Source organism: Cololabis saira, chromosome 18 (assembly GCF_033807715.1).
Source record: "Cololabis saira isolate AMF1-May2022 chromosome 18, fColSai1.1, whole genome shotgun sequence".
In the NCBI taxonomy this organism is placed as follows: Eukaryota; Metazoa; Chordata; class Actinopteri; order Beloniformes; family Belonidae; genus Cololabis; species Cololabis saira.
This window is the reverse complement of record NC_084604.1, coordinates 42882333-42906070: the sequence shown is the minus strand read 5'-3', so window position 1 is coordinate 42906070 and position 23738 is coordinate 42882333. Positions and strand designations below refer to the sequence as shown.

At 43.4% G+C, this 23738-nt stretch overlaps 2 protein-coding genes across 4 annotated transcripts in view; both read right to left on the bottom strand.

The window, feature by feature from the left end:
• Positions 1-23738, bottom strand: part of LOC133464926 (NACHT, LRR and PYD domains-containing protein 3-like) — a 52479-nt gene that overhangs the window by 8601 nt on the left and 20140 nt on the right. For all 3 annotated transcript variants that reach the window (XM_061747133.1, XM_061747134.1, XM_061747135.1), the window contains 5 exons: positions 21304-23074; positions 20844-21017; positions 4439-4615; positions 2310-2483; positions 1037-1210 (listed from right to left, as the gene is read on the bottom strand). In XM_061747133.1, the coding sequence (XP_061603117.1) occupies positions 1037-1210; positions 2310-2483; positions 4439-4615; positions 20844-21017; positions 21304-23074 (2470 nt within the window). The remainder of the gene's footprint in view (positions 1-1036; positions 1211-2309; positions 2484-4438; positions 4616-20843; positions 21018-21303; positions 23075-23738) is intronic.
• Positions 14898-16399, bottom strand: LOC133418538 (uncharacterized). The gene is made up of 2 exons (XM_061707272.1): positions 15055-16399; positions 14898-15006 (listed from the first exon to the last, which is right to left on the bottom strand). Exon 1 carries the CDS (start codon positions 15924-15926, stop codon positions 15132-15134), a length of 795 nt encoding a protein of 264 aa, XP_061563256.1. The 5' UTR covers positions 15927-16399; the 3' UTR covers positions 14898-15006; positions 15055-15131.

Below are 23738 nucleotides of genomic sequence, written 5' to 3'. Positions count from 1 at the left end.
TTGGTAAACTTGTATTTGTTAAAATGAAATTTAATGTTAGTCAAAGGAAACCAATGTTGGTTTGACTGATTTCATCCACAGTAAGAAGTTATTTAGTAAATGAGCTCTATAACTCATATATTGGACGACTACACATTCAGTCTGTCCACTATTGTCTGTCAGACTCTCTCAGTTTATTAACATCTGGATGACATTTCTGAACGTATTAACTGTTAAATTCATGAATGTTTCTAAAGATGTTTTATTCCCAAAAATGAAAGATGATGTCAGTGAAAAGAATATTGATATTAACCCAAATACTATATTTTTGACTGACGTGGACAAGAATGGATTGATTGAAGTAGTAAATAATAAAAAAAATAAAATAAAAAGATGCTTACTATGTTAATTTGGGTATTAATTTACTTGGTGATTTGATTTGATTACTTAAGGATGAAGGAACCATGTAGATTGCACCTTTTTTTTCTTTCTTATTTCTTGAGGAATCTTTGTTATCCCCATCGAGGGAATTTGTTTCACTGACTGTCTTATCTCTTACTTCTTGCTTTTATTTCATTACTTTAAATAATCTTTTTGAGGGAAGACAATGAATAAGCTTTGCTTCAGCTACACCTTTTTCAGTCTAGATGTTATTTGTATCTTGGAAACTTTTTTGTAAGGTTTTCTTTGAAGAGTGTATTCGTTTCCTTGTTGTCATTTTTATTTTATTCTTAATTTTGTAAAAGCTATTTTGATGTTTGTCTTATTTTTATTGTTTTTTTGGGATATCATGACCAAAATAAACTAAACTAAACTATTCCAGGTTCAGACATATCTCTGGTTCTTCATTTGTTCCTGTCTGACACATTCACATGTTTAGTTTGATGTAATGAATCAGAAGAGGAAGTTTAAGATGAAACTAAAGCAGAGAAGAAGAACTCAGAGCAGTCAGATGGTCAGTGTGGATCAGTAGAAGATCAGCCTGATGTCTGCAGGTTAGTGTCAACACAACTTTCACATCAGATTCATCTGAACACACAACTAAAACATGTCTGACCCCAGATCCTCCAGTCTGCAGTCTGGACTCTCCAGAAATCCACTCAGATGTTTCACTCCTGAATCCTGCAGGTTGTTGTTACTCAGGTCCAGATGTTTCAGATGGGAGGGGTTGGACTTCAGAGCTGAGACCAGAGAAGAACAGCTGATCTCTGACAAACTGCAGTACACCAACCTGAATAAAGAATAAAAGATACATTACAATTCAGCATCATCTTCATCATTTTACAGATTAATTACAATTCAGCATCATCATCATTATAAATGCTCCATAGAGATGAGAATTAGAAAGGTGATGGACTTTATGAAGGCTGATGTTCATATTGATGTCACACATGTGATCAATAGTCTGCGTATATTTCTCTTCAGTATTATTGACTTGATGATCAGAAAAGTCTGAGTTTGTGCTGAACCAAATACTCGTCAAAATATAGAAACTAATTGATGATCCAGGGTTTAATGTAGTTTTTAATGACAGAAACAGTTTTGGTAGAATTTTAATTCAAATATCAGTCTTTCTATGTAAATATTAAATGCAGGTAAAAGTTTATTGGAGGGGAGTTTTGATGTGAAAATTTGAACTTGTTAAAATGTTTTCTTCCATAAATGATGAATAAATGAACCATATCCATCATTTCCATGTTTTTAAGGAGACATTTCTTCATCAATCAGAACATATTTGTCTGTTTAGGAGTTTTTTCAAACATTTTCTCTGAAAAAGTTGATTGAGTGACGACATAGTTTCAACACAAAGTTTCTGATGTTCTTGTTGGATGTTTTGTTGCTGATGAAGGAAACTCATCGTCTAGACAGCAGCTTTATTTCACTTTACTAACTTCAACACACATGGATTTATATTTAGTTTTACACTGAAAACCATAAAAATACATTATTTGTTGCACCTTATGTCTTGATGTCACCTGGATGAAATGATCTTAACAGATATATTAAGACATGATATTAAAAACCTAGAAAGAGATTTTTTCCATGGTGGTCTAATTTCCCAGTTAACTCATGTTTGTTCAGATGTTTTATTCCAGGTTCAGACACATCTCTGGTTCTTCATTTGTTCCTGTCTGACACATTCACATGTTTAGTTTTATGTAATGAATCAGAAGAGGAAGTTTAAGATGAAACTAAAGCAGATAAGAAGAACTGAGAGCAGTCAGATGGTCAGTGTGGATCAGTAGAAGATCAGCCTGATGTCTGCAGGTTAGTGTCAACACAACTTTCACATCAGATTCATCTGAACACACAACTAAAACATGTCTGACCTCAGAGTCTCCAGTCTGCAGTCTGGACTCTCCAGAAATCCACTCAGATGTTTCATTCCTGAATCCTGCAGGTCGTTCACACTCAGGTCCAGAAGTTTCAGATGGGAGGGGTTGGACTTCAGAGCTGAGACCAGAGAAGAACAGCTGATCTCTGACAGACTGCAGCCCATCAATCTGAATAAAGAATAAAAGATGTGAGCTGAACCTCCAGGATGCAGGTTAAAACAGTCTAACAGAACCAGTGAAAAAGATCTTCATCAATATTCATGACATCATGCTGCTGCTGCAATAAAGACGTAGTGATTTCAGCTCTTCAAATCTGCAGCTCCACCAGTGGATCCATCCATACAAACTCATGTTGTGCAGCCAAATGATTCAAGTTTCCACACAAACAAACATGTCAGGAGGAATTCTGGGACAAATGTCAACTCATTCATTTGTATGAAGAGAAAATGAAGCATTTGTTCGAATGTTAGAGACACAAAAACATGAAGAACTGATGTCTAATATTTAATGTAGTAAAACTAGTTTCAAGTGTTAAACAAGCAGATAAACTTGTTATTGTAACATGTTGTGTTTTAATATCTCAGTCGGTACAAACGTTAGAATCTTAGTGTTTGCACAGAAGCAGGTCTGGACTCGTTACCATGGAGATTTCTGGTGTGCAGCTAACCTGGTCTGGACCAGAATAACAAGCAGGACTTCTTCATCCTGCTGCTCCGTCTGATCAGTCAGCTGTCACTCTGATCAATCAATCATTTCATCAATACTTATTCATCATTTCTGTGTGTTTGTTTCCTCATTTTCTTCATCATCATTTACAGATAAATTACAATTCATCATCATCTTCATCACCTTACAGGCTCCACATAGATGAGAATTAGAAAGGTGATGGCAGCTTTATTTCAATTTACCTACTTCAACACACGTGTATTTATATTTAGTTTTACACACTGAAAACCATAAAAAGACATTATTTGTTGCACCTTATGTCTTGCTGTCACCTGGATGAATGATCTTAACAGACTTATTAAGACATGATATTAAAAACCTAGAAAAATATGTTTTCCATGGTGAGAGTTTTATATTTGGTAAACTTGTATTTGTTGAAATGAAATTTAACGTTAGTCAAAGGAGCCAACGTTGGTTTGACTGATGTCATCCACAGTAAGAAGTTATTCAGTAAATGATCTATACAGCTCACATATTGGACGACTACACGTTCAGTCTGTCCACTGTTGTCTGTCAGACTCTGTGAGTTTATTAACAGCGTCTGGAGGACATTTCTGAACGTATCAGCTGTTTAAGTTCCTCGTACGTTTGGTGAAACATCAGCGACACTCGTCCTCCATTTGTGAACCAGGACATCTGGGACCGACCTCATGGTCTGCTTAAGACAGACGTCAACGTGCACGAACCAGGATTAGTTCAACCTGGCTTCACATAGCTGCACCTCCTCATCCTGGATCGTCTTCCTGCAGCGGAATAATCCAGGATGAACTCAGGAGGAGATGTCAAGCCTTTCTCACACATCCTGGACTTCTTCTTTCTACTTTTATGCAACAAACCTCCCAACTGTCCCAGAAAAACTACACCAAGATGATCAACCATGAAACTAATCCAACCGTGGAAAACATTTGACAAAAGCCGCAGAGAAAAGCAGCTGGAGATGAAATCTGGAATACAATATGTAATCCTTGATCAATCTGGGAACTTTATATTCAGTTGGTTTCTTAAAACACCTTAAGATCAAGATATAATTTACATTTTTCTGAATAGAATACAAATTATAAATATCACATTTCTAGTATTACCTACAGTATTTAAATGTTGGATCAAATGTATTTTTTCTAATTTCCCAGTTCATTCATGTTTGTTCAGATGTTTTATTCCAGGTTCAGACACATCTCTGGTTCTTCATTTGTTCCTGTCTGACACATTCACATGTTTAGTTTGATGTAATGAATCAGAAGAGGAAGTTTAAGATGAAACTAAAGCAGAGAAGAAGAACTCAGAGCAGTCAGATGGTCAGTGTGGATCAGTAGAAGATCAGCCTGATGTCTGCAGGTTAGTGTCAACACAACTTTCACATCAGATTCATCTGAACACACAACTAAAACATGTCTGACCTCAGAGTCTCCAGTTTGCAGTCTGGACTCTCCAGAAATCCACTCAGATGTTTCACTCCTGAATCCTGCAGGTTCTGGTTCCTGCTCAGGTCCAGAAGTTTCAGATGGGAGGGGTTGGACTTCAGAGCTGAGACCAGAGAAAAACAGCTGATCTCTGACAGACCGCAGTGCTCCAACCTGAACAGAAAGTAAAACATGTTCCAGTCTCATAAGAGAAGTGTTTCTTCAAATATCAACGTTGTCATCAGGTCCATGTGGGTCACCACCGTATCTGGACTTTATAAAACAGGTTTTACAGTTTTGTTACATCCATGATGTGGGTTCCTGGTTGTTCTTCTGACATGTTCACCTTTACTGAACATCCTGAGCTTTTCTGGTCCAAGTCTGACACTAGATTAAGATGAAAACACCAACATACACACCAATCCTTCTGATTAGTGTTGATGTTAAAATATTGTTCAAAGCAGCAGTAATCGTGTAATTTTGGCGCAATTTATGCCATTCCTTCGGCAGTTAATACGGCCCGAACCGTAACGTGCACCCAGGTGTGTTATACATCAAAATGTGCATCTCCATCCTGCGACTAAGCGCATTACTTTTCTCTTTCAAAAGCGTTACCGTGGCGACGCTAGACGCCAAAAGGCGCGCCCACCCTTCATCTGATTGGTCCATATTTGATAGTTCCTACTTTCTGCCATAACTTTTGAATGGTTTGACGTAAAGACTCGTGGGCAGTTTCATGGGACTTAGTTTTGAGTCCTTGAACATAATTGGTGCATATCGATATCTGATAGTTCCTACTTTCTGCCATAACTTTTGAATGGTTTGACATAGAGAGTCGTGGGTGGTGTCATCCACTAAATGTCCAGTTCTGAAGAATCTACATGAAGTCATACAAGCTTCCACTGCAGCCTGAACGTGCACAAGGGTGGCGGGCCGTTCATCGCTGCTTTCAGATTTATTTTCTGTTTTTATCTTCAATTAACTGAATTAAATCGTGGCACATCCACTTTTTAATGCAATCAATGCATTTGATGAAATGTTTTAATTGGATTATAGTCTCTAGGTGAGATGCTTATATAGATTGGGGTGTCATCTGCATAGTCATGGTAGCACATTTGGTTCTTTTTCATAATTTGAAGAGTGAGTGCATGTAAATATTAAACAAAAGAGACCCCAGAACTGAACCTTGAGGAACTCCACATGTTATTTGTGTTAACTCTGATATGTAGTTACCTAAAGACACAAAACATTATTTGTCTTTTAGAAAGGACTGAAACCAGGTTAGTGCTGTGCTAGAAAGTCCCACCCAGTTCTTCAACCTGTCTATCAAGATGTCCTTGTTGATTGTGTTGAAAGCAGCACTGAGATCCAGGAGGACTAAGACTGAAATGTTGCCAGTATTGGAGTGGATATAATTAAGAACCTTTACTAGAGCTGTCTCAGTGCTGTGATGTGGCCGGAAACCTGACTGGAACACATCAAAACTGTCATTTAGTGTCAGGACGTTGTACGGGTTTTTGAAAAATGGGTTAAATTCAGGATATCAACATTCATACAAGAAAGGCCACTCCACAGCTACGACGCTTGCTCAAATGACGGATGATTGGGTTATTGAATAAGTCACGCTGCTATGGTTTTGAATCAGCTACTATTGCATGTGGTAAGAGTTATTTATCTGATAGGAATTTTATTTTTATTTATTTATTTCAGATCCCTATTAGTTGCTGCCTCAGCAGCCACTATTCTTCCTGGGGTCCAACAGTACTGTAGCACGGCGAGTGCTACGAGGCCCGACCAACAGGATAGAGAGGACATGGAGTTTAGTGCAGAACCCTTTTATTTACCACACACACGTGCACAAGCACCGCTCAGCAGCTCCAGCTTCAGTCTTCCACACCCTTGCTGCTGTCCAGCCCCGCCTTATCAAGGCTGGCAGGGTGGAGAGGTTGACGGGCCACACCTGTGTCCCGTCAGCCTGAGTGGCTGCACCTCCTCCACCCTGCCACACACCCCCAACACCAAACTTGCGCCGGGGTCCGTCCGGCCGGCTGCCAGGTCCGCCATGGCATGGGCGAGCGCGTCCAGGGCTGCTGGAGGCCTGTCCTGAGGTAGCCTGGCTGCTGGAGGCCTGTCCTGAGGTAGCCTGGCTGCTAGAGCCCTGTCCTGGGGCAGCCTGGCTGCTGGAGGCCTGGTGTAACCACGGCTGCTCTCACCTCAATTCACCTCGTGCTGGTCCACCAGCAGCTTGTGCGCGTCCCTGCGGGCCCTCGCCAGGGCCCTCGCTAGGGCCCGCGCCTCCCGGTACTCGATGAAAGCGTATCTCTTGGAGAAGCGGGTCACGACGTCCCGTACCAGCCGCAGAAAAGCCGCGATGTAACCAGGTGTTGAGACGCTGGGTTTGTTTGTTCTCATGAAACAGTTTTGCTTATGTTGTAACATAAGCAAAAGCACTGTTTACTTTAATGTTAGTGATTCCAAGCTGAGATCGTGAGCTGTGGGGTTCCCCAAGGGAGTTCTTTGGGTCCGCTTTTATTTTCAATATTCATCAATGATTTATGGTTTATTCTAAATCATGCCACCACTGCAATATATGCTGATGATTTGACAATTTATACATTGGCAAATGTGCCTACTGATTTAATTGAGATTTAATGAGTGGTGTAGGAGCCAAAACAGCATTTATGTTTCTGTTAAAAGAATATTTATGATTTCACCACTTCCCATATTTTTGGTTCTAGTTTATTGATTTGATTTGCAGTCTGGCCACTGAGTGACAGCTTGGCCACACCCATGGTAATTGTGGGTGTGGGGCCAGTTGACAAAGGGAAGTGGAAAATGTTTGTCAGACAATGGAGTCTGAGCCTTAGTTGAGAAGCAAAACACAGTTTTTTTTAACCACAACTTACCATAGAACCTCAGCATAGCATTCCCATACATTTTCTTTCTTTTTTCATAAACAAGAACATACACTTTTTGCTGGCTTAAGAACTTTTGTAGGGTATATTTTGAGTTTATTTTTTACACAATGACTGGCTGCATGGTGACTGGATCTACAACCAAGGTGCGTTAAAACCACTCATCTAAGGCTGGGGCTGTGGCTATATTAAAGAAAATAGCCAGAACATCAAGTTAAAAAACTGTTGCACTGGAGTTTCATGCACTGCTAATTGGACTTTGGACATGAATGGGATCCAAACAAAGTGGATATAACAAAGGCAACTGGATTTTGGGACAAGATATAAAGCAGACAATAATGGATGTGCAATGAAGCAAGTTGGAGCAATCATTGTATGTGAATTAAGGAATTGTTTGGTACTGGATGTCCCAAATGCTGCTGTTGAAACTGCTGTTTGTTGGATGGCTCATGGATAATTTGCTGTGTATGGAAATCCCTGTGGTTTGAAATCTTGGTTTGAAATGGAGACAAAGTATCAGTGTGTCTGATCAGCGCTACTGAATCAATTGTCAGATATCGTGAATGGTGTGCACATGGTGCAGGAATTCTAAGTATCCATGTCAGATTTGAATGACCAATTAAAGAACATGGAGGAGCCTGCTGAGGCTGGCGAAGAGGAGATGACTCTTGTGAAAATGATTCACTCCCGTAGAGGAAAGCTGGGAGTGTTGACACGCAAACAGAATGAGATTCAAGCTCTTTTGGAGGATGAATCTGGACGACCAGATGCACGCATCATACAGCAAAAATGTGATGTGCTTGAAAAGGCTCTGGACGAATTTATTCAGTTTCAAGATTCTGTCACAAAGTTCATGTCAGAAGAAGAAAAAGAGTGTGACCAAATGGACTGGTTTGAGCCCAAGAAAAAGCGCTTCAAAGACTTTTTGAATGATGTGGAGAAAAAGATGGAGTTGGTTGCTTATGAGGAGAAACTAACGGGGCATGAGTTCCCTGAAGTAGAGCCGGAAGACAGTGTGTCAAGGAGGGAGTCCACTGTCCAAAGCACTGCGTCCTCAAACATCAGAAGATTGAAGGCTCAGGCTGAGGCTGAGAGAGCAGCTTTTCTGGTTCGTGCAGAGATGCTTGAAAAGAAGCTTCAAATGGAAAAGGAAGAAGCAAGCCTTAAGGCAAAAAAGGAAAGGTTGCAAGTGGAAGCTGACTTGGCTGAATCCAATGCAAAACTAAAGGTATTGGAAGAGTATGAATCTGCTTCATCTCAAGTATCACGGATTGGTATAATGAAGACTCCAACTGATGGCATGAATGCTTATGTTGAGCAAATGGATCGGCTACAAAAAAAGCCACCGAGAACTTTGGAAAGATTTAACCCCTCACCACCCATATTCATAGAAGATAGTCTTAAAGAGGAGCAGAGTCAATATAGCATCCCTCCTATAGAGGGCCCCTCCACTACATCAGCTGGAGCTAGACCCAAAACCCATCTACAGCAACAACCTGTGATGACGACAGCTGGCGCCACTCAGTCATCTTTTGGTCTCCATGATGGAAATAAAACTCTGGTTGATGTGTTGGCCAGACAAAATGAGGTTTCTGAACTTATTGTGAAGCAGCAACTATTGTCTTTACTTCCAGTCAGAGTGATAACACCATTCTCTGGTGAACCACTCCAATATCAGTCTTTTGTTCAAGCTTTCGAACATTGTATTGAAAGCAAAACTGATAGCGACCAAGACCGACTGTACTTTTTAGAGCAGTTCACAAGTGGACAGGCAAAGGACCTGGTCCGTAGTTGTCTGCACCTGTCACCCACAATGGGATACAGAGAGGCCAGGAGGCTTCTATTAGAGAACTTTGGCCATGACATGAGAATTACAGCTGCATACATCGACAAAGCGCTCAGCTGGCCAGCCATTAAAGTTGAAGATGCAAAGGCTTTGCATTCTTATGGACTTTTTTTGAGAGGATGTTACAATGCACTACAAAGTGGTCAGTACATGGATGAAATGAACACGCCCTCCAACATGAAAATAATTATTTCAAAACTACCCTTCAAGCTCAGGGACAAGTTCAGATCGGCTGCTTGTGACATACAGGAAAGACACAATCGGAGAGCAAATTTCAAAGACTTGGTGCACTTTGTTGAAAAACAGGCTAGGATCAGCTCAGATCCTATCTTTGGCGACATTCAAGATCCTCACCCTCCCAACAAAGCTTCTGGATCAAGGTTTACTAAACCTCCCACCAAAAGAAGTAGCTTTGCTACTGCAATAACTAATGTGTCTGAAAGCTCAGAGAAGGAGAACAATAGTTACCCTTCACCCGCCATCAAACAGCCATTGGAGGAGCCTGTAAAAAAGAATACTTCTTGTCAGCAATCAGATAAACCTGTAAAAAGCAAAGTTACATATCTGAATGAAGGACCTCACAACAGAATTGCTTTCCATGTGCATTCTGTTCAGGAGACCACACATTGGAGTGGTGTAAAACATTTAAAGCAAGACCACACAAAGAAAAGGTGGATTTTATCAGGTCGAAGGGTGCATGTTTTGGATGTTTAACTTTGGGACACATGAGCAGAGAATGCAAAAAAAGGCTCACATGTGCCATCTGTCAAAAGAAACATGCCACTCTACTGCACATCAAGACTGAAGAGGATGGCTCTCACCAAGAAGTGAAATCATCTGGTGTGATGTCCAAAGAAAAGCTAAGTAGTGCTCTGGTTACCATGACAATCAGTGACCATAATGGGGCCGGTAAAGATTGCGCTCTTTCCATTCTGCCTGTACAAATTAAACATGCCAAAGGAAACAAGGTTGCCCGTACATATGCTTTTTTGGACCCTGGCAGTACTGCAACATTCTGTACTGAGAAGTTGATGAATGAGCTCAATATCCAAGGGCAGAGAACAGGGATTCTTCTAAAAACCATGGGGCAGGAGAAACCTGTCAACAGCTACAAAGTAACTGGCCTAGAAGTGTGCAGTCTTCAAGATGGCACCTTCTTGGAGTTGCCTGAAGCATACACTCACTCAGAGATTCCTGTTACAAAGGAAAACATTCCCACACAGGATGACATCAGGAAATGGCCGTACCTCAGTGAAGTACAGCTGAACACTATTGATAAGGAGGTGGGACTGCTTATTGGACAGAATTGCCCAAAAGCTCTGGAACCATGGAGGGTTGTGAATAGTGAAGGGAATGGCCCTTATGCAGTAAAGACACAACTTGGATGGGTGGTAAATGGACCGCTCAGCAGCAGCCCCTGCTTGGATGAAAGTGGTCACCATATCTGAAAGCAAACAGAATTTCAATCACTAAGATAGAATAATTGCTTGTTCGTCAGTACAATCAAGATTTTCCTGAACAGCGGCAAAGTGAGAAAAATGAGTTATCATTTGAAGATAAACAGTTTCTCAAGAAAGTCTCTGACTCTGCTACGTTACAGAATGGACACTACTACATCCAACTCCCTTTCCGAAAGGATGGTATGAAAATGCCAAATAACCATCACATTGCAGAACAGCGTGCCCTTAACCTTGTTAAGAAGTTCAAGAAAGATCAGGTGTTTTTTGAGGACTATAAAAGTTTCATGGAGGGGGTCATACAGAAAGGTCATGCTGAAAAGGTTCCAGACAGCCAGCTGAGAAGAGATGATGGACAGATATGGTACCTACCACACCATGGTGTGTATCATCCGCAGAAGAAGACCATACGTGTGGTTTTTGACTGTGCTGCCACATACAGGGGCACATCCTTGAACAAAGAGCTATTGCAAGGCCCAGATTTATCCAACACACTGCTTGGAGTTCTTCTCAGGTTTCGACAGGAGCCCATCGCCATGATGGCCGATATAGAGGGAATGTTTCATCAGGTCAGAGTACTGCCTGAAGATGTCGACTTCCTTTGTTTCCTTTGGTGGCCTGATGGTGATGTAAGCAAACCGCTGGCAGAGTACAGAATGACTGTTCACCTATTTCAAATCAAATCAAATCAAACTTTATTTTTAAAGCACCTTTCATACAAAAAAAATGTAACACAAAGTGCTTTTCATAAAACATAAACATAAAATGTATTAGTGCCCCCCCCCCTCCCCCTCCCCGCACACACACAGATAGACACACGCAGACACATGGTGCAGACATGGCTAGGCACAGAGGATCCAGGTGACGAAACGGTAACAGGGAGCCGTCCACGCCAGGAGGTCTCATAGCCCGCAGCTAGAAGGGGGGGGGGGGCCACAGAGACCATCCCGGCCCGGACGGATAGAGAAGTCCACACCACAGCGGTGAAGCCGTGGTGCAGAACTCCACCACCATCCAGGCCAGAACCATCCCCAGGACGACCCCCTGCAGGCCAGAGTCACTCCCAGCATGGAGGCTCCCCATGAGGAAACACTGGAGATAAAAGCTACAAGAAAACAGGATAAAATACACTAATAGAGTTTAAAAAGTATAACATAACGTAAAATCCTAAAAGTATGTCTAAAAAGCAAGACATTAAAAACTAAAGGACTAAGACAGTAAAATGTATAAAATAGACCATAAATAACGACTAAAATATTTAGATAAAACATTAAGATAAAACAATGAGAATAAATTATGATAATAAAAAAGGATAAACTAACTATAAAACAGAGTAGTAAGATCCAATAAAAATAAGGGTGAGCATAAAAAATGTAAAAGAGTTAAATGAGTCAGTTAAAAGCCTGATTAAAGAGATGAGTCTTGAGCCTCTTTTTAAAAACATCAACAGTCTCTGCGGCCCTGAGGTTCTCCGGGAGGCTGTTCCACAATCGGGGACCATAAAAACTGAATGCCGCCTCCCCGTGTGTCCTAGTTCTAACTTTTGGTATGGTTAAAAGGCCAGCACTGGAGGACCTCAGGGTCCGTGAGGGTTGATAGGGTAAAAGTAGTGCAGACAAATAAGAAGGCCCAAGACCATTAAGACACTTAAAAACTAGTAAAAGAACCTTAAAATCAACCCTGAAGCGCACAGGGAGCCAATGCAGCGATTTTAAAACAGGTGTAATGTGCTCCCGCCCTCTGGTCCTCGTCAGCACGCGTGCGGCTGAGTTCTGTAGTAATTGTAGATTGTACATGTTCTTTTTGGGAAGACCAGAGAGCAGGGCGTTACAATAATCTAAACGACATGAGATAAAAGCATGCATTAGCACCTCCGTGCTGGCCTGAGAGAGAAACGGGCGGACTCCGGCTATGTTCTTAAGATGGTAAAAACCGATCTTTGTTATGTTTTTAATATGTGGAATAAAAGTGAGCTCAGAGTCAAAAATCACGCCCAGATTTTTAACTGATTTTGAGGGTTTAAAATCCTGTAACTTTGGTAAAAGTTTCTCTCTCTGGCCTTCAGGACCGATGAGTAAAACCTCTGTTTTGCCCTGGTTGAGCTGTAGGAAGTTTGCTGCCATCCATGACTTGATGTCTAAAATACAGTTAAAAAGGGCATCAATTGGCCCTGTGTCATCAGGAGACACGGCGATGTACAGTTGCGTATCGTCAGCATAGCTGTGGAAGCTGATGCCGTGTCTCCTGATGACGTCCCCAAGGGGCAGCATGTACAGATTAAAAAGAGTTGGACCTAAAATTGACCCTTGGGGAACCCCACACCTTATCTTATAGATTCCTGAGGAACATGTATCCATACTTACGAAGAAACTACGATCAGTGAGGTAGGACGTGAACCATTTAAGAACAGTACCATAGAGGCCGACCAGGTGCTTCAGTCTGTTTAATAAAATGTGATGGTCTACTGTATCGAAGGCGGCGGTTAGATCCAGCAGAACCAAGACTGTGAGTTTTTGGTTATCTAAATTGCACCTGATGTCATTTAAAATCTTTAAAAGTGCTGTCTCTGTACTGTGGTTCATCCTAAAACCGGACTGATGAGCCTCTAAAATGTGTGTTGAGTTTAAAAATTCATTCACTTGATTAAAAACAAGTTTTTCTAAAATTTTACTTAAAAACGGTAAGTTGGATACAGGCCGGTAGTTATTTAAAACATTGGGGTCCAACCCACTCTTCTTCAGAAGGGGCTTCACCACCGCCGTTTTAAAGGCGGTGGGGAAGACACCCGTCTGAAGAGAACAGTTGACCAAATATAAAAGCTGTTCCTCAAAGAACCCATAGAGTGTTTTAAAAAACGGTGTGGGAATGGGGTCTAAAAGGCAGGTTGTGGGCTTTACCTTGGAGAAAACTCTACAAAGTGTCCCCGCATCAACCAAGGCAAAACTCTCCAGTGTTTCCTCAGGTAAAAGCACTGATCCAGGTGTGTTAAGAGTTAAAATCTGTTGAGATAAAAGACTGGATCTAATGTCATCAATTTTACCCCTGAAGTGGTCTGCAAAATCCTCACAGTAATGGTCTGTTGCTGTTTTATGGGATCTGTCAGGGTTTCCATTTGTTAAAAAATCTATTGTGGAGAATAAGAATTTGGAATTGTTTTTGTTATTTAAAATTAAGTTTTTGAAATGTGAAGTTCTTGCTTTTTTAATAGTATTATTGTAGTTTTTAAGGAGTTGGCATAAAATTTCATAGTGTATGGTTAATTTTGATTTCCTCCATCTCCTTTCAGCACTCCTGCAGTTTCTTTTTAGTTTCTTTATTTCCTCAGTTCTCCATGGGGGTGTAGGTTTTCTGCTAATCCTTTTGGTTAAAATCGGAGCCACTGAGTCCAGCGTTGTTTTGAGTATTTTGTTAAAATTGTCAACGATAAAATCACAGGGTGCTGGTAAAATCTCTGCAGGAGTGTTCTGTAAAATCTGGATAAAATTTGCAGCCACTTCAGGAGTTAGGTTACGTTTCCTCACCGTTCTCACCGGGGCCTCCCGCTGGTTAAAACTGGTGATGTTAAAAAACACGCAGAAATGGTCAGACACAGCCAGGTCCACAACAGAGCACGCACCCAGGGACAGGCCGTAGGTTATGACCAGGTCCAGGGTGCGCCCTCTGCTGTGGGTCGGCTGTGTGACATGTTGCTTAAAATCTAGACAGTTTAAAAGGTTTAAAAATTCTCTAGATACTGGGTCTGAGATGTTGTCTAAGTGCAGATTAAAATCACCAGTTATTAAGATCCTGTTGTAGGAGGTGTGAATAATTGATAAAAGTTCAGAGAATTGGCTGATAAAACAGGTGGAATACTGGGGGGGTCTGTAGACTGTTATGCAAAGAATTGGGGGGTTGCTAAAAACAAAAGCATGATATTCAAATGATGAGTAGCTGTTAAAAGGAACTGCATTGGATGACATAGTGATTTTTGTTATTGATGCAGTTCCGCCCCCTCTCCTGTCCCCCCTGGTAGAAAATAGAAAGTTAAAATCTGGTGGGGAGGCCTCAGTGAGAACAACAGGTGCATCTGTGCCAAGCCATGTCTCTGTAAGGAGAATACAGTCCAATTTCCTGTCTAAAATCAAGTCATTTATAATAAAAGATTTGTTTAAAAGAGAGCGCACGTTCAGCACAGCCATCTTGATGTCTGTGCCGAACGCGCGCTCATCATGACGTTTTAATGGAACATTAAAAACATAGCTGGATCTAAAAACATTGCTGTGCTTTGTTTTTCTGTGTGAAATTATGGTTTTGATAATGTGGGTGTCCAGAGATTCTGGTGACAGGGGTGGTGGTGGTGCTGTACAGGTGTGTGTGGTGTTGGTGTATGTGGTGGGTGGTGGTGGTGCTGTACAGGTGTGTGTGGTGTTGGTGTATGTGGTGGGTGGGGGTGAGTGAGATGTGCTCCTATGTGTCTGTGTGTTAGCGGTGAGTCATGAGGTGGTGGTGCAGGACTGGACTGTCAGGTCAATGTTTACTGATAAAATCCGTGACCCCACCTGGTTTGGGTGGAGGCCGTCATGTTTAAAAAGGTGGGGTCTGTTTAAAAAAGCCATAAAATTGTCCACATATGGGATACCTTGGTCCAGGCAGTATCCCTTCAGCCACCGGTGCAGCTGGCGGAGGCGACTGGTGGTGACGTCCCCGTAGCGCGGCGGGGGAAGCGGCCCGGAAATGACCAGCCGCTTCCCCGTGTCCAGCAGGCGATCCACCATGGCCCTGAATTCCTGCTTCAGGACCTCCGACTGCCGATTTCTCAGGTCGTTGATTCCGGCCTCCAGGACCAGCGTGGAGGCCGAGCTGTGCTGATCACACAGGCGCAGGGCGGCGGACTCCACATCTTTCACCCGGGCTCCGGGGTGGCAGAAGGTCCGGCCGCCCTGCACCCTCACATGGCGGACCATCGAGGTCCCGACGACCAGGACAGCTGGGGTGCGTTGCTCCGCGGTCCCGGGGACCGGCACGGGTGGGGTGCGCTGCTCCGTGGTCCCGGGGACCAGCACAGGTGGGGTGCGCTGCTCCGCAGTCCGCCTGGAGCTGCGCCTCTGGCGGGAGGGGACCCGGGGTTGGTGATGCCGGCCTGCAGTTGCTCCTGGCCGAGACGGAGAGGCCGAGCCAGGCTGGGCCCGCAGATCCCGGTTCCTGGGCTGGCGAGAGCCACGATCAGCTGGATGGACCGGTCCCGGCGGAGAGCCGGGGCGCGCTCCCATCGGCGGGAAATCCTGCATGCTGAGGACATCGAACCTGGTCCCCAGTGGGAGATCAGGTGGCGGGGCAGGGGGAGATGGACGCCTGGTGCCTCTGGTCACCACGGCCCAGGATTTCTCCGCCCTGAGCGGCGTCGAGCTCACCGGCGCCGGAGCCGCCGCTCCATCCTCCCTGACGGAGTACTGCCACTCCGCGGGACGGAGACAGGAGGTGGAGGGTGCCGAGGATTTCGGCTTGGCTCCCTGCTGGAGCCAGCGGAGCCCAGCGGAGCCCAGTTCAGTCAGTTCAGTTCATTTGGTTCAGTCTCATCTCCTAGTTGTGCTAGCTTTGCCCTGAAGAAAACAGCAGAGGATAACCTGGGAAAATACGATGAAAAGGCTCTTAATACTATCAGGGAAAACTTCTATGTGGATCATTGTTTAACATCTGTCTCTACTGAGAATGAAGCCATAACTCTGGTCAAAGATCTTAGAGACGTCTGCATGGAAGGGGGATTTAGATTGACCAAGTGGGTAAGCAACAGCCGTGCTGTTCTGTCCTCACTGCCTGCAGAGGAACGAGGGAAAGAAGTTAAGGATTTAGATTTGGACAGTGAGAACCTACCTGTGGAAAAGGCACTGGGAGTCCACTGGACTGTAGAGACCGACAGACTTTCATTCAGAACAGCCACAAAGTCTCAGCCAATCACCAGAAGAGGTATTCTTTCTGTAGTCTGCTCTGTATACGACCCTTTAGGATTCCTTGCTCCTTTCATCTTGACCGCAAGAAACATACTCCAAGAGCTGTGCAAATCCAACTGCAGCTGGGATGAAAAGATACCCAACGCCTTTGCTCTACAATGGAGAAGATGGCTCACAGACTTGAGCCAACTCACTGGTTTCTCTGTTGACAGATGCATTAAGCCAAATGGATTTGGTATACTGAAGTCTGCACAGCTGCACCATTTCAGCGATGCCAGCGAGTCTGGGTATGGTGTGGTCACCTACCTGCACCAAGTAAACAACATGGGTGAAGTTCATGTCGCATTCATTATCGGCAAGGCAAGAGTCTCCCCGCTTAAGCAAATGACCATCCCAAGACTTGAGCTAGCTGCAGCTGTCCTTGCAGTCAGAATGGATGTAATGCTGAGAACAGAACTTCAGATTGTCCTGAAAGAATCTGTCTTCTGGACCGACAGCACATCTGTCCTGCAATACATTGCCAACACGACTAAAAGGTTCCACACATTTGTGGCAAACCGAGTCTCTGTGATCAGAGAATTGTCATCAACTCAGCAGTGGAGGTACGTGAGCTCCAAGCAAAATCCGGCCGATGATTCCTCACGGGGCATGACCGCAGAGGCATTCTTGAAGTGTATGAGGTGGATTCAGGGCCCAAAATTTCTGTGGAACGATGAAGATCAGTGGCCAGCATTGCCTGAAGAACTGAGTCCCATTGCCTCAGATGACCCAGAGGTTAAAAAGGAAGTGGTGGTCAATCACATTTCAATGAAAGAAGAAAAGGATCCTACAAGCATGTTTTTGGAACACTTCTCAAGGTGGAGTGATGTCAAGAATGCAGCAGCATGGATACTGAAGATCAGGCAGATCCTACAACAACTGAGAAACAAAAGAAAATAGTTTTCAGAAAGGCTCAAGAATGGCGACAACAAAGAAACTATTCAACAGTTGAACAAGTTTAAAGCGACATTAAGAGGCCAGAGGCTTAGAGACCAGAGACATGACACAGGCTGAGAAGGCAATAATCAAGTACAGTCAGAGACAATTTTTCCCAAAAGAAATATCTGCGCTGGAAAAAAGACACCCTCATGTAGAGAGAAGCAGCACCATCTTCAGGCTGGATCCTTTCTTGGAGGATGGATTGTTAAGGGTTGGAGGAAGGATAGGCAAGTCAGCAATGCCACAGGAGCTCTTGCATCCGGTCATCCTAGCTAAAGAGTCTCATGTTGCAAAAACAATTTTGAGAGACGTTCATGAACGAGTTGGTCATGGAGGAAGATGCCATATGCTCTCTCGGCTGAGACAGAAGTATTGGGTCCTACATGCCAACACAGCAGCAAGAAAAGTAATCAACAAATGCATGTTCTGCCGGCGACAAAGGGCCAACGTGGGGGAGCAAAAGATGGCTGATCTGCCCCGAAGTCGTGTTACACCAGACCATCCGCCTTTTACGTTTGTTGGTACAGACTACTTTGGGCCAATCGAAGTAAAACGTGGGCGGAGCTATGTAAAAAGGTATGGTGTAATATTTACATGTTTATCCAGCCGTGCCGTACATCTGGAAATGGCTTCATCGTTAGATACAGACTCCTGTATTAACGCCATCCGCAGGTTTATCTGTAGAAGAGGTCAAGTTGTGGAGATGAGGTCAGACAACGGCACAAATTACGTTGGCTCAGAGCGCGAACTCAGAGAAGCTGTCCAGGAGCTAAACCACAGCAAGATTGAAAACACATGCTTCAGGACGGGATAAGATGGATCTTCAATCCTCCCTCTGGCTCTCACCATGGAGGAGTGTGGGAGCGCTTGATTCGTCAGGTAAAGAATATACTTACCTCTGTCATGAAGCAGCAAGCACTGGATGATGAAGGCTTACAGACGGCACTTTGTGAAGTGGAAGCAATTCTCAATGACCGTCCAATAACAACTGTGTCAGATGATCATAATGACTTGGAAGCTCTCACACCAAACCATCTGCTTCAGCTTAAAGGAAAACCAATCATGCCACCTGGACTCTTTGACAAGAAGGACTTGTACTCCAGGAAAAGATGGAAGCAAATCCAATACCTGGTGGATCTTTTCTGGAGAAGATGGATCAAAGAGTATCTTCCCTTGCTGCAGGAATGCCAGAAATGGAATATTTCAAAAAGAAATCTTGCTACCGACGATGTTGTTCTCATCGTGGATGACACTGCCCCACGCAGCTCATGGTTGATGGCCAGAGTTATCAAACCATTGCCAGATGCAAAGGGGCACGTAAGAAGAGTGCTGCTGAAGACAAAAACAAGCACAGTAGAACGGCCTGTCAGTAAGCCATGCTTGCTGCAGGAAGCATCACTCATTTGAGAGTGATCATTTCAAAAAGAAGATTATTTAGGTTTAGACTCCTACTAAATTTAAGTTAGTGTAATTGTTTTGTTAATCACAGCCACAATTAGGGGCCGGAAATGTAGGAGCCAAAACAGCATTTATGTTTCTGTTAAAAGAATATTTATGATTTCACCACTTCCCATATTTTTGGTTCTAGTTTATTGATTTGATTGGCAGTCTGGCCACTGAGTGACAGCTTGGCCACACCCATGGTAATTGTGGGTGTGGTGCCAGTTGACAAAGGGAAGTGGAAAATGTTTGTCAGACAATGGAGTCTGAGCCTTAGTTGAACAAGTGGAATTAAAATTAACACACAAATGTGTGTGAATGCCTGCTGTGCTGCTGACGTCCCTGACCCCCCAGTCTGGCCTTCGGCAGGAGGGTCCCCCCTTATGATCCTGGTCCTGGTCCAGGTTTCTACCTGCCTTATGATCCAGGTCCTGGTCCAGGTTTCTTCCCTCCTAAAGGGGAGTTTTTCCTTGCCACTGTTTGGCTTAAGGTTTTTCTCCCACTAGGGGAGTTTTTACCTGCCATTGTTTATGTAATAACTGCTCAGGGGTTTATGTTCTGGGTCTCTGGAAAGCGCCTAGAGACAACTTCTGTTGTATTAGGCGCTATACAAATAAAATTGAATTTAATTTAAATGGATGATAAGCAACAAACGAGTTCTGAATCAAGGGAAGAGAAAGTGTACTGTTTTAGGTTCAAAACATTTATTAAGAAATTACCCTGTGCTATGCTTAACTACGGGTGATGTAGTGATAGAGCAAGTAACAGAAGTGAAGGTATTAGGGGATGTTGTAGAGAGTCAAATGTCCTGGAATAGACAAGTTGACCAAACAGTGCAGAGATGGGTCGAGGTATAGCTGTGATTAAACACTGCAGGAAGTTTCTGCCTAATGATTTGATTAAACAGGTGATACGCGCATCAGTCTTGTCAAATGTAGATTATTGCTCCGTGATTTGGTCAAGTACAACCAAACGTAACCTGGCCAGGCTGCAGGTAAATCAGAACAAAGCAGCTGGCTGAGTCATTGACCACTTTACCAGACCACTGGAAGTAATAGATCCCCATCCATCCTGGTTAACTGGAGAATGTAGGAGGCAATATTCATTGATGAGTTTAATCAATGAAGTAGTTATGATTAAAACACCAGAAACACTCTACAGAAGATTATCGTTTTTGTCAGACACACAATAATTTGTCGAGGCGAACATCAGGTTGTTTTCTGTTGCCTCCATGTAGAAGTAACTTAAAACAGAAGAATCACAGAGCGATGGTGGTGTGGAGTGAAACACCAGACCTTTGGACTTTAGATAATATGATGAGCTTTAAGAAGAAGCTCAAGTTATTTTTGTTTACTCAGGAAAATAAATGGGCTGTTATGGATTGAACTATTAATCTGTTTATTGTGTTGACACTGTTTCCTTTTCCTCTATCTATTTTGTGAATTTGTAAATTTGTGTGTGTAGTTTTGATGAAGGGGGTGGAGGGTGTTAAAATGTGAACAACACAGAATTGTTTGTTCTATCTCACACTGTCCAGAAAGTTGTTGTGTTGTTGAAAAATGGAAAATATTTATATTCTTTTTAAATTGAGCTATTCATTTGATTTTTCTTAATATTTTGTCTGAGAGTGTGATGGGAAAATGTAAATCCTGACTTTCAAAAGAATTGTGAGCATGTATGTTTATGTATTTTAATTATTGTAATGTTGTAATTAAGCTGATGATTCTGATGAGACCCCAGAGAAACTGCTGTGAAAGATGAGCCGCAAACGGGGATAAAATAAAACAACCAAACAAACAGTTGTAACGGTCACCAGTTGAACACTTGGTGGATTCTGACCTGAGAGACTCCAGGTGACAGTGTGGACTCTCCAGTCCAGGACACAGCTTCTTCAGTCCAGAATCCTGCAGGTCGTTGAGACTCAGGTCCAGTTCTGTCAGACTGGAGGACTGAGAGCTGAGAACTGAGGACAGAAGTGGACAGATGTTCCCTGAGAGGTTACAATCACTCAACCTGCAGAGGAGATTAAAGAGAGGTCATGATATTATTTAAAAGTAGATTATGTCATTTAACAAAGACATGTAGGGTATAATATCAATGAATGCTGATTATTTCAACGAATAATCAATAAGTATTGATCACTGCATTTCTCTTATCTACATGTAAAGTTTCCTGAGATTAATCATTGAGGAGAACTGGTCCCACATGAACCTGAACTTAGTTGAGCAGTGAAATTAACTGCGTTCCTCCAAGAACATGTGATTGTAACTAAAACAGATGTGTTCGTGTTCGTCCTTACACAACTTTCTTGGAGGCTTTGACCACCGGCAGCAGCCTCCGTAGAACCTCCTCTGAAGCTGAGAACTTCTTTAGGTCAAACTCCTCCAGATCTTCTCCTGATGACAGTAAGACGAAGGCCAGAGCCGACCACTGAGCAGGAGACAGTTTATCTGTGGAGAGAGGTCCTGACCCTAGGGACTGTTGGACCTCCTCCACCAGAGACCGATCGTTCAGTTCACTCAGACAGTGGAACAGGTTGATGCTTCTCTCTGCAGACAGATCCTCACTGATCTTCTTCTTGATGTATTCAACTGTTTCCTGATTGTTCTGTGAACTTCTTTGGTTTGATGTCATCAGACCTCGTAGGAGGTTCTGATTGGTCTCCAGTGAAAGACCCAGGAGGAAGCGCAGGAACAAGTCCAGGTGTCCGTTGGGACTCTGTAAGGCCTTGTCCACAGCACTCTGATAGAGGTCCGTCTTTGTGTTTCTTTGTTCCTCCAGCAGGTTGACTCCAGACTTGATGAAGGTCAGATGGACATGAAGAGCAGCCAGAAACTCCTGAACACTCAGATGGATGAAGCAGAAGACCTGGTCCTGGTACAGGCCTCTCTCCTCTCTAAAGATCTGGGTGAACACTCCTGAGTACACTGAAGCCTCTCTGACATCGATGCCACACTCTCTCAGGTCTGATTCATAGAAGATCAGGTTTCCTTTCTGCAGCTGCTCAAAAGCCAGTTTTCCCAGAGACTCCACCATCTTCCTGCTCTCCGGACTCCAGTGTGGATCCGTCTCAGCTCCTCCATCATACTTGGCCTTCTTCAGTTTGGCCTGGACCACCAGGAAGTGGATGTACATCTCAGTCAGGGTCTTGGGCAGCCTCTCTCCCTCTCTGGTTTCCAGGACGTTCTCCAGGACGTTCTCCAGGACCGTAGCAGTGATCCAGCAGAACACTGGGATGTGGCACATGATGTGGAGGCTCCGTGATGTCTTGATGTGGGAGATGATTTTGGTCTGCTTCTTATCTCTGAACCTCTTCCTGAAGTATTCCTCCTTCTGTGTGTCAGTGAACCCTCTGACTTCTGTCACCATGTCAACACACTCAGGAGGGATCTGATTGGCTGCTGCGGGTCGTGTGGTGATCCAGAGACGAGCAGAAGGAAGCAGGTTCCCCCTGATGAGGTTTGTCAGCAGCACATCCAGTGAGGTGGACTCTGTAACATCAGTCAGGTCCTTATTGTTGTGGAAGTCCAGAGGAAGTCGACTCTCATCCAGACCGTCAAAGATGAACACGACCTGGAACTCTTCAAAGCAGCAGATTTCTCTGGTTTCAGAGAAGAAGTGATGAACTAGTTCCACCAAGCTGAACTTTCTCTCTTTCAGCCCATTCAGCTGTCTGAAGGTGAATGGAAGCAGGAACTGGATGCCCTGGTTGGTTCTGCCTTCAGCCCAGTCCAGACTGAACTTCTGTGTTAGGACTGTTTTCCCGATGCCGGCCACTCCCTTCGTCATCACCGTTCTGACTGGTCCTCCTCTTCCAGGTGGGGGTTTAAAGATGTCTTCCTGTCTGATGGCTGTTTCTGCTCCGTCTGGTTTCCTGGAAGCTGCTTCAATCTGTCTGACTTCATGTTCTTTGTTGACCTCTCCGGTCCCTCCCTCTGTGATGTAGAGCTCCGTGTAGATCTGCTCCAGAAGGATTGGGTTTCCTGCTTTAACAATCCCTTCAGAAACACACTGGTACTTCTCCTTCAGCTTAGACTTCAGCCGCTTTTTACAAACTTCAGCAAAAGAACCTTAATAAAAGTGGAAAAAAGAAACCAATTAATGTTTTATAAAGTTTACCTTAATTCTCCTTAAGAATCAGGATGTGAACCGACATTGATCGACTCTAACGTTACGATGAGCTGTACAATATTGAGTAGAATCACTTTTTTTTTTTTTACTTTTTATTTTTAGTTTTATAATACAGAATTTTATGTGCTGAAAAAAACATGACATAAATCAAACAGCACGGAACATACAGGTCACCGAAGGGGGTGTATTATGGTGTATCGAAAAAACAAGACCAAAAAACAGATATTGTTCTCGGTAATAAAGGTTACTATAGTTCCTGGGTGTGAGAGGAGAGGCCAGCCAGCCCTGGGTGCGAGTCCCGAGTAGAATCACTTTTAACACCAAAACACCTCTGAACATTCAGGACGTGGAAGTGACAAAAATATCTGGGGTCCTGGAGTTTCTAGTACCAGGATGTTGGCAGTACAGCCCTGATGGGTTGTGGGTTCTTTGACACTGTAGATCAGCATTTTACTGCACAGGTTAGAGCATGTTGTTGGGATTAAAGGGACAGCTCTGTTGGACCACCGTCCATATGATTATGAATTCATGACGTGTGCGATCGGATGAACATTACATTGTCATCAAATTCCAGCAAAGCCAGACCCGGCCTCCTTCCTGAAA

Bases quoted from the DNA above. Each gene is read 5' to 3' on its own strand.
- LOC133418538 (XM_061707272.1), bottom strand. From the start codon at position 15,926: ATGCAGGATTTCCCGCCGATGGGAGCGCGCCCCGGCTCTCCGCCGGGA.